The 11735-nt window shown below is 33.6% G+C and overlaps 1 protein-coding gene across 1 annotated transcript; it reads right to left on the bottom strand.

The window, feature by feature from the left end:
- Positions 1 to 6531: 6531 nt before the first annotated feature.
- LOC109799970 (ISWI chromatin-remodeling complex ATPase CHR11-like) lies at positions 6532 to 10851 on the bottom strand. The gene is made up of 5 exons (XM_083069946.1): positions 10302 to 10851; positions 9931 to 10212; positions 9764 to 9837; positions 8292 to 8357; positions 6532 to 6797 (listed from the first exon to the last, which is right to left on the bottom strand). Exons 2-5 carry the CDS (start codon positions 10025 to 10027, stop codon positions 6738 to 6740), a joined length of 297 nt encoding a protein of 98 aa, XP_082926072.1. The 5' UTR covers positions 10028 to 10212; positions 10302 to 10851; the 3' UTR covers positions 6532 to 6737.
- Between the last annotated feature and the right edge of the window lie 884 nt (positions 10852 to 11735).

The raw sequence follows: 11735 nt of genomic DNA, 5'->3' as shown, positions 1-11735 counted from the left end.
GGCCGTTCCAATTTTGGAACGGCCCGTTCTGGACCCCTTCCCCGAAGTCTATAAATAGACAGCTAGGGCTCATTTTTCCGGGGCTCCAAAATTTCGTCCAAAGCTCCATAGAGCTCGAAATTTCTCCCTTTTTTTTCTCTCTCTCTCTCCTATTGTACTTCTTGAGTTTTGTGAGGCTTATTGTAGTGTGAAAGGTTGCCACAAAGCACCTAAAATCCCCATAGTTGAAGATCCAATAAAGCTTGTTACGAGGTATTACTCACCAATCTCTTGTTTTATCTTTCTCTTCTTTTATTTTACATTGTTATAATAAAAATAATCATGTAGATATTTTAGAGTCAATTGTTTAATTTAAATTTCAAGCATGTAAATAGTCATCAATAAAAGGGGATTTAATATTTATATTATTATTATTTATAATGTTAAACTTCGTCATAGGGTACCGATTAAGGGCGTTGTAGGGGTGCTTAATACCTTCCCTACACGTAACCGACCCCCGAACCCAATTCTGGTTATCAAGGCCATTATTGGACTTTTAAAAACCTTTTCTTTTTCCAATGTTTTGAGTAAAATATTGGTGGCGACTCCATGAACCTATTTTCAAAACCATTAATTAAGGATTAGTCTGGTGTTTGGGCATTCCTTAATTGATGAGATCTTTAAAAGGATGTCTAAACCATAGGTCGCAAGATCGGAAATTTTCGGGTTGCGACACCCCGGTGTGATAATCACAGGTTCCCTCGGGCCTATACATAAGAGGTAAGGCAGTTGTTGCTTTCTTTGCAGTGGGGTTTTACCAACATCGAGGCCTCCAACAGTTGAGGAAACAAGTATGCATAGCTCATAGGAATTTCGTGAAAAGTCCTTTGTACTTTTGAGACTATTTTAAGCTTTCGAGGAAAGACGGGGAAGGTGGTAGCATCCTTTCCTTTTCTCCCGTAGATCCCTTTTGATTGAATATCCTCGGACCGTGGGGTTTTGTGATTTCAACAGCTTCTTTACCATCAAAATTGTGTGTTTCGACAGCTCTCAATCTTTCTTCTAGAGTATTCAAACATCCTCTAGTATGGTTGATGTCGTGTTGCATTCTGGTCATGGCATCGATCATCTTAGTCATTTGTTGTTTGAGCTGTATGAACTCCATAAAAAGTACACGACTTCCTTCTTGTAGAGCTTGCATGACTCTTTCCCCTTGAGCTTCGTGAGTATGGTTTAGGAGACACCTTCGAGTGAAAATGAATAGTTTTCTATTAAACTATTTGGATGTAAATGCATGAAAGGGAATTCCTAACAAAGATTCGATGGCTCATCCTTGCCGCGAGGTGAGTTATCGGTGTTCTTCTTCATAATATTTTATGATGTCACAGAGGTCACACTGATTTTAAATATATGATATGAGATTTCTTTTATTGATTTTTTTTTACAAAAAGGAAACTACCTATATGATGTTAATGGAATGCTGACCTAAGAATGTACAAAGGGGTATAAAATTTTTATTATTATTATTATTTTATTTTTTTATTATCTATTTGCTTATTTTAAAATTCTAATCCACTCTTATTAGAAGAGATAATACAAACAAATGCACACACACATGCTCAATCAACATACACCAACGAACGATCGTATTCAAATCCTTGTCTGTGGTCCCTGTTAAGAAAAGTGCGTTGTATAGGATAGTTCTAATCTCACCAGTCTTAAGGCCCCCAAGGTGCCCCCATTATAGGGACCCAATATTTCTATCGCCGTCACCTGGCAAACTCTAAGGTCTGTCGCAGTATTTCGGGCTAGAGTAACCAGTTATCACCTTAAGTGTGATTTTCGACAAGGCTCATAAGCTCCAAGGCCAAACTTGGGTCGGTCGTACATCAACCACTCCCTATGTTTATTACCCTATGCCCCCGAGTGTAGGGGGAACTGTTGTGTGCAAAGGTTTGTGTACAATTTTTATTCAAACAAGTGTAGAATTTAAACAGGAAAATAGATATTAAAGCCACACAAATAAAACAAACAAAATAAAAGGGACAAATATTTAAATTATTATTTTTATTTTATTAACTTCATCAATTAAATGGGTTTGACCGTCTTAAAATGTCCCCAGTGGAGTCACCATCTGTTGCAACCCGAAAATTTCCGATCTCACGACCTATGGTTTAGACATCCTTTTAAAGATCTCACCAATTAAGGAATGCCCGGACACCAGACTAATCCCTAATTAATGGTTTTTGAAAATAGGTTCATGGAATCGCCACCAATGTTTTACTCAAAACATTAGAAAAAGAAAAGGTTTTTTTAAAAAGAATCCAATAATGGCCTTGATAACCAGAATTGGGTTCGGGGGTCGGTTACGTGTAGGGAAGGTATTAAGCACCCCTACAACGCCCTCAATCGGTACCCTATGATGAAGTTAACGTGATAAGAATTAATAAATTAAATATTAGATCTCCTTTATTAATAACTATTTACATGCTTGAAATTTAAATTATATAATTAACCCTAAAATGTCTACATGATTGTTTTTATTATAACAATATTTATTATAGATAAGAAAATAAAAAAAAAGAAAGAGATTAACTGAAATACGTCTTGAATGAGCTTTATTGAATCTTCAAAATAGGGAGATTTTAGGTGCTTTGTGGCAACCTTTCACACTACAATATGCCTCACAAAATCTCAAGAAATACGAAAGAGAGAGAGAAAATGAGAGAAATTTTGAGCTCTAAGAAGTCTGGACGAAATTTGGAGCCCTGAGAACTGTGCCTGAGATTTCTATTTATAGACATTAGATGTGGGCCGGAACGACCCGTTCTGGATTCGGAACGGCCCGTTCTGGATCCGAACATTATGTGCTAATTTTGCACCCTAGAACGGCCCGTTCTGAAATCAGAATGGTCCGTTCAGGTAACTAGAACGGCCCGTTCTGGTCTGGAATGGCCCGTTCCAACCTACAATTTTTAGGCCTTTTAGGAGTCTCGGAACGGCCCGTTCCAATTCAAGAACGTCTCGTTCCGAACTTGGGAACGACCTGCTCTGATTTTGGAACGGCCCATTCCGGGCCACTAAAAATAGTTGATTTGGGCTTTTGGGCCCTCTGATGTCTTATCTTGTTGTTTGTATTCCCCCGGACGAAATTGGGTGTCTACAAGTAGCTTGATCTATCAAAGATAAGAAGTATGTTTAGGTGAAATGCATTAATTAAAGCATTTAATGCACCAACAAATACTTCCTTTCTCTAGATCAAACGAAAGGGATAGATGAAACAGTTCTATAAATCAAACTCAAGAAGTTACAACAATCATCTATTTCAAAGCTACTATATAAGAAGCTCTAGAACTAAAAAAAATGTAAAAAGAAGCAAAATAGAGAACAAAAGTGTATAAATATAGAAAAATCTTGAGATACAATCACATCTCTTAGAACATCTTCTTCTAGAGTTTTCTTGTACTTAAACGATTTTTTGTAATTGCATATAAAAGAGATGACAATTGCAACCTTGTAATACCTTCAAAACCATTGTTATAGGGTAGAGCCTGGAGAAACTTGCTTGTAAAAGAATACTGGGGGTTAAGTCTGGAGAAGCTTGTTTGTAAAAGAATACTCAAGGTTGAGTTTGGAAAGGCTTGTCTGCAAAAGAATACTTGGGTAATGGCTTGAAGAGGCCAATCAAAGAACACTTTTTTGAGCTAGAAGTCGCCTGGTAAAATAATACTTGTAACTTTGTTGAAAGTTAGTGGAACTCAATTTGGTTGGATTGAGAACTGGACGTATTCTTGATGGTTGAGGTGAACTAGTATAAAAACACTCCGTGTTCATTGATTATTCTTACTAACCCTTCATCTGTTGCAAATACTACTTCACGAGCTTGAAAATGTGCAAGTTTTTGATATACACTATTTAACCCTCTTTCTAGTGTCAATCTTTTCTCCACACATGCTAATGTTATAAATAATCTATTAAGTGTGTTTAACTATTCATTAATTATTTCTTTCCATGAGCTAGATTAAAAAGTTTTCTCATTCCCCTTGTTTCCATTTCTTGTTGTCATGTATGTTTTTGCAGGTGATGTTCATCAAGATATTGATGATGTTGGTGACGAGGCTTAGAGTTTGTGTTAGGAATGCTTTGATAGGATATGTGACATTGAAGCTTAGACTAGGAATATTTTTTTTTTTTACATAATGATATAATAAAACTTGTGTTTAGAGTTGAATTTTTGCAAAATATGATTTTTTTAGAGATTGTGTTAAGTCAAAAGACAATCCCTAAATTCATAATTTTAATGCTAACAAACAAAGAGTTTTTATATAGAAGAAATGTCTGCAAAAACATCTTTGAAACATATATTTGAAAGGCTTATCAGATGAAGTATAAGATGTTGTTAATCAGACAAAGCATACGATCTATCTCATATACATTGAATATTAATCATTTATTGAGATTAATGACAAAGCTTGCTTTGAATGCTTCATTCCTTAATAAATCAAATCAAAAGACCATTTCAGAACTTACAAATCTGTTAAAGAGAAGAACCATGCTTTCTATTAGAATCAAATTCCTAAAATCAAGGAGAAAAGCATATAAAGTCACTATTATAGTTTCTCTATGCTAAAATTGCTTCTACAAGCTCCATTTTGTATGGAAAATTGATAAGTAGTGTCCTGGATCAAATAAGAGGTACCATTTGGTAAAATATATTTAACGCTTGCATTAAATAAGTCGAACGGTCACCTTCCATCACTAGGAAAGACAATGAAGACAAACGAAGCAAATTTGTGAGATGAACTCAAAATGTTGCAACGAACATCTTGTTCGAGTTATTAAATAAGAAATTTTAAAGCACAAGAAAGATAAAGATGCTAATTTTACTTAGATATATTTGTATAAAAACCCATTCTTTATAAATCTATTCTTTCTTGTAAACATTCATTGCTCTGTAATTGGTTGTATAACATCTTAGTGAGACAAATACAACTTCTCTATAACCTTCATAACCATTGTTATAAGGTTGAGCCTAGAACGACTTATCTAAAAAAAATACTTGTTCTTAAGTTGGGAGAGACTTGATCGTAAAAGAATACCTGGTTGTTAAGCCTGGAGAGATTTATTTTTAAAAGAATACTTTGGTAATTACTTGAAAAGGAAAATCAAAGAATACTTAGGGTTGAGTCAGAAGTAGCTTGTTAAAAGAATACTTGTATCTTTGTTTAAAGATAGTGGAACTCAATCTGATTGGATTGAGAAGTGAACATAGTCTCGGTGGTTGAGAAAAATAGTATAAAAGTACTCAGTATTCCATCTGACTACTCTTCTTACTTCATCTGACCAACATTACCACTTCATTGTAGAAAATATGTGAGTTTTTGATATAGAGTATTCAATGCTCCTTCTAGTGTTTATCTTATCTCTACATATTGTTATGTGACTCTCTTTACCTTATGTTGAAGTTTATATTTTGTTAATTATGCATGGATTTTAATATTCTTATATTCATTGTTTCCTAAATATTCTTAATTTTTATTTCCATTGTATTTGTTATTTTTGCTAAGTCTAGTTTATGTTAAAATGTGATTCTCTCTACCTGTGTGAACTTTGAGTTTATTTATTATATTGAGGCTGTTCAATTTTATATTATATTATGTGTTATGGCATGTGAGGTAGAGGGTGTCACACCTAGATTTAAGCACACTTAACAATGGAGGAGAAAAAAACCTAAAGAAGTGATGGCTATGCAACTCCAAGCTTTGTTTATTCTTGAAAAGGCTTCAACAAGTAAACCCCTAAGCTTATATGGAAATGATTTTTACTATTGGAGAGACAAAATAAAGCTATTCATCAACTCACAAAATATGTATCTGGTAGCGATTGAAGAAGAATGATCATATGTGATTCTAAAGACATTAGACACAAGAGTCACAACAACTAAGCCAAATTAAGTTTCAATTAGCTGATATCATCACCAAACCACCTCCAAAAGACAAGTTCAATTTTATTAAAGAAAAATTAAATGTTAAATCCATGTATGGAATTATTAAATGATTAATGTATGATTGAATCTCATGATCATTTGTGTTGCCATATATAATTTGGTTGTATGCTTAGCTTCTGAATCTATCTTCTGAGTAGTTAGAACAATTAATTCAAAATATATTTTACTCTTAGGAATCATTGTTTTAGTAACCAAGTCTAGTATATATGCATGTTCTCTAATTTTATGCATTTCTAATATAACAACTAGGATGATTTACCTTTTGCGTAAGGAGCTTAATGAAGATGACCGTTGCAAAATCTTGAGCATCATTCATAGTCTTGCTTTGTCTGTCTTCATCTTTGTTCAATATAGAGAGAACGATCTATTTGCATTAAATATTTTTCACCAAATTGTCATTTCTTATTTAATCAAAGAAACTACTTATCACCTTTTAGGTACCAAAAGGGAGGAACGTACTCGTGTCAGTCCGAAACAACTTTTTTTGAAGTTTTTATTCTGTAAGGGACATACAAGTTGTGACACCCTCTATCCCACATTCATAATTACATAATAAATAAGAATAATTAAAATCTTTCATAAATAAAACCAAAATCTCAAATATCTTACGTAGATGATTCACATTCATAAACTCATAAACAATATCTCCAATGCAGAAATTACAAAGGAAAGAAATTGAGGTTTTCAAAACAGCTCAATGGAAACAACATCCTAAACTAGTCCTAATTACGCCCCGATGTCACATATCCTATCAGAGCACACCCAATTGAAGCCTAAGCTTCATCACCAACATCTTCATGTTGTTAGTCATCTACAACACAGTAGAAGACACACATAGAACAAACAGGGGAGTGAGAAACATTTCACTCAGGTTAAGGTGTAAAAATAATGGTCAGGCAACACACATAAATCATAACAAAGCATAGCACAAAGCACATATTAATCAAGCACAACTCAAGTCATACATGCATTAGTAACACATACACAGTCACTCATTATACAATGATGCCATGGACTCAATTCACAAATGCATGCATGTGGCGCCAGTCACATATCACATATCATTGGTGTGCTGCCTAAACAACACACCTAAGGTAGTCTAGGAGTACATGTAGGGAGCTACCCATACACTCAACTAGAAGTATGTATTGCTAGGGTATGGTTGGGATAGCGAAATTGCACAAGTTACATCTTGTGCTCACAAACAGGCAGAATCAAGACATCCAAACTGCACTATCCCCTACGACTCCCTCAAGCTGTTACACAAGGAGGGTCTTCCCTAATGGTGTACTTCACATCGTACTCATCACATAGATTCACATGATGCATGTCACACACTCACACTTCATTGACTCATCATTTCACTTCTCATAGTTTCTCATATATCATGTCTCATTGTCACATATCATGTCTCGTGTCTCATATTTACTTTTCACATTGTCTCATCATATTCACATAGTCTTATACAAGGAACTTCTCACAAGTATATACATAAGAATAACACACAAACCATAACAGGAAATTATCCAACATCATACACATTCAATTCGTAGATCATAACATATGAAGCATAAAGGTCATAAACCCAACTTCATGATTTCACGCATTTTTTTTACAATTAGCCAGGTAATATAATATTTCAATAGGTAAAAACACTCCAAATATTACCCAAAAGACGAATCCATCATCAATTTTATATATAGTGCCTCAAAATTCATCTAAAGATCATATCCCTAATTTCACTTCATAGGGTTTCACACAAGAACCCATAGAACACTCTAATTCATATCAAAACTTGTCTATTTTTGAAATTAAACACATATTTACACTCAGCAAACATCAAGGAACACAACAGAAAAATCAGAAGCCAAAATAGAAAATATTCAAAATTTACTTGTTTCTCATAGGATTTTCCGTAGGAACCCATAGAGCAGTATAATCCATATCAAAACATATCCAAGCTCAAAATTAAACACATATTCATGCTTAGTAATCATCAAGGGAACACAACAGAAAACTTAGACATGAAAATATAAAATATTTGAAAAGTGTTTGTTTCTAAGAGCATGCATTAGGCAAAGGATTGGGGCCAATCCCGCTACCAAACATATCCATTATTGAAATTAAACACATATCCATACTTAGAATCACACAAAGAAAACAATAGAGCAATCAAAAAGCAAAACAGAAAACTTTTATAAAGTGTCTATTCTTGTAGGCATACATCAAGCAAAGGATTGGGCAAATCCTGTTACCCAACAGTTATTCCTACACCCTTGAGTGAAGTTTCTCACTCTACCCTTACCTGGATGAGTAGAAGATGAAGTGCGAGTAAGATCTGGTTGGTCTCCTTCTCTTGGTTCTCCTTGATCTTCAGAGACCGTAAAAAGGAAATAGGAAATGAATAAGGAAGAAGTTAGGAGAAATGAAGCGTAAGGTAACTTCTCTTAACTCATGATAACTCCCTTCTTAAAATAATAAAAATAAAATAATAATACTACTAATTAATAAAATGACCATCACGTATTTCCTTCCCTTTCCATAAAATAATTAAAATAATATAATATAATTAAAATACACCTCTTCTCTTTAATCAAATAACATAAGCATAATTATTAATAAAATACAAATCATAAAACACTACTACAGGATGCATATTCTACATCGGTTATGTGAAGTCATATACATCAGTTCTAAAACCGATGTAGAATAAAGCGACTTAGAAAATTTATGTCCTTCTACATCGATTTTAGAACCGATGTAGATTATGCATAAATCTACACCAGTTATCAGGAAAACTGATGTAGATTTATACATAAATTTACATCTGTTCTTTAAAAAATCGATGTAGATTGCATTTTTTTAAAAAAAAATATGCTTGTTTTTAAATTTTTTTATGATGTAATGAACATATATATGAATCTCATACAAATTTTTCATATATAAATATCATGGACAAATATTGTGCATTAAGATTAACTTAGTCACTAAATTACAATAACAAAAATCACACAAACAAATTAACTCCAAATAAATCATTGAGATATTTTACAAAATAAATCACTGTTAGCAATTACATAAAGAGTTGGCTTACATTAAAAATCATGCTCTATCAAATCTAAATTTGGCTCCAAAATAAAAGGCAAGGGCAAGTAACCATGAGTCACTATGAACAGAAACTAAAGATAACCAGTCTTTTTCCTGCATGTCATCTTTAGCAAAATTAATGTCCAAATGAGGCTCAAGAAGCTCTAAAGGAACTTCTTCAACTGGTAAATTTAAATTTACTTCTCAGTGCTTATTATTAGGTAACCCATATAAGCACAAATTCTCGTTCTCTAAAAGAATAAAATATCTGATATGTTAAACTCATACAAAATAAAATAGCTACAAAAGAAAGAAAATTAATATGTGCTTAACACTCCAAAACCTTCACATGCAGAAATTTAAAAATAAATAAGAAAGTTGTTGATGATACAAAGCACCTGCAGACTCTTTAAATTTTTTAAAATTAATACACACTTGCAGTGCTGTGTGTAAAGCAAACCCACAAATTAGCGAAATTTAAAGAAAAAGAAAAGCAAAATTTATTAATCAGAAAATTTTAAATAATCTTCAAGTATGTCTAGAAGCCTAGTCATCTGAAGAGAAAAACCACAAATTAGGCAGAGCAAAATTTTAAAGGCAGAAATAAATCAAAGCAAACAAAAAATGGCTTGCAAAATACAAAGCATTCACAATCATTAGTGACAAGAATCACGTTCTGAAAGAACTAACCTGTGAAAATATAAGGACCCTAGAATCACTCTCTTTCAATTTAGGAAGTAACTTATTCCAAAGAACCATTTTACCTGGAAACAATTTTTTTTACAAAATGAAATAATCTCAGATTTTATTGATCAACCTAAAAACTTCAGAACCATCTATTAATAAGTAGAGCTTACCAGCATTTGTAATAAGATGATCTCCTGTTGTGTAGGGAGGACCAAGTTCAGCACCTTGGAAAAGATATGGATGATTACAACATCTGAGCAGTTGCATAGCTATGTTCAAGAGGCGCTTCCTTTCACCACCAACATTTACAACCTCTAGATCCTTCTGAAGTAGTGCTCTATATATTGTTTTTGCATCTAGGACATGCCTACTTTAAGAATAGTTTCCTTTTTCGGTGGCAACCCTTTCTCAACATCTGACTTCAATCTTCGAAGAAGAAATGGACGGAGGACCTTAATATAAATAGAAAATGAAGATGTCAATTATGTACTAGATTAACATTAAGGATTTTCAACAATCAAAAGATGGTTCCATAATTTACCTTGTGTAATTGTTGAACAACCTCCTGTTGGTCATTTTCACCAGAGATTTGAAACCATTCATCAAAAGTTTCGGAAAAACTAAAACTTTCGGGCAAAAGAAAGTTTAGAAGAGACCAGATTTCGTGAAGATTATTCTGTGCCACTAAAAGATATAATAGACACCAGTGAATACTTTAGGAAATAGAAGCAAAAAATAATAATTCATATTTCAAAGTAAGCCTGAAAAGCATATAATTACACAATTTAAGCTTGATAGACAATTGAAAACCAACAACACCTAATGCAAAGTTACGAATCATCTAGCTCTTCAGACAGGTTAATCAACCTAAATTGATTGTTGGTGAAAAATCTTTTCAGAAACACATAATGCCCAATGCATCACCTCTAATAAAATTTTGCTACATGCCACATAGTAAAGGTCTTCCCAGAAGAATAGCTAATTATATTTTAAATATTCTTTCTTTAACAAAATCTCCACAACTGATACTATTCATTCCCCTCCAGCACTACTACAACTAAGGAGGACCATTATTAAAAGAAAAATTTAGAATTTCAAAATGCAGCCAACCCTCCATCACTACTAGCAGTTTCTTTATTTTAAAATTTCCAGATTAGTATAGAATACATATGATATCACACTAATTTCAATTACAATGAGAAAATTTGCATCGCACCCGTGTTTAGCCCAAACCAATAAGTTAAGTTAAACTCAAGATAACGAAAACCCATTCTACAGATGACTACACCATTATGGATAATAATACGACATGTCAAAGTGTCAAACCTGAAGTGGTGTGCCAGTAATAAGGAGGCGATAGTTTGTACTGTAGAGCCTCATTGTTTTGAAAAGAAAGGAATTCTCATTCTTGATTCGATGAGCTTCATCAATAATTATGTAGCGCCAACACAGGCTTCTCCTTGATTGCCATTTCAAAACTTGTGACACAAACATCAAACTTCTCGGCAAACCAATAATTCATCTCTTATATGTCTCTGAAGCAAGTTGAAATCATTAGGAAAAATAGTTTAAATTAAGCATCAACTATAACCTGTCAGAATAATTCAACCCATAAAAGATGGTCTTATCCTTTCATCAGGGTTGCCAAGAAACTTAATTGCACGAAGAACATGACAAAAGCGCCGAATCTCATTCATCCAATTTCCAAGAGTAGATTTTGGAGCAACCACCATATGAGGGCCTTTGATTCCTCTGAACTTCATGCAAATAACCCAGTAAGGATATAGTTTGCAATGTTTTACCGAGCCCCTGCAAATCACATTTATTTGCCATGACTTATCTAAATCAACTTAAAAACGCCTAAGCCTTAACCCCTGGGTGGGGCATCTAAATCAACTCACTTCATCAAATTGCATATGACAAAGCAACTGCATGTAATTCAATTAGACACAACTGCAAGCCCACCAAACACATA

This window comes from Cajanus cajan, chromosome 2, assembly GCF_000230855.2.
Source record: "Cajanus cajan strain Asha chromosome 2, NIPB_CcT2T_4, whole genome shotgun sequence".
NCBI lineage: Eukaryota > Viridiplantae > Streptophyta > Magnoliopsida > Fabales > Fabaceae > Cajanus > Cajanus cajan.
This window is presented reverse-complemented; position numbering and strand designations above follow the sequence as displayed.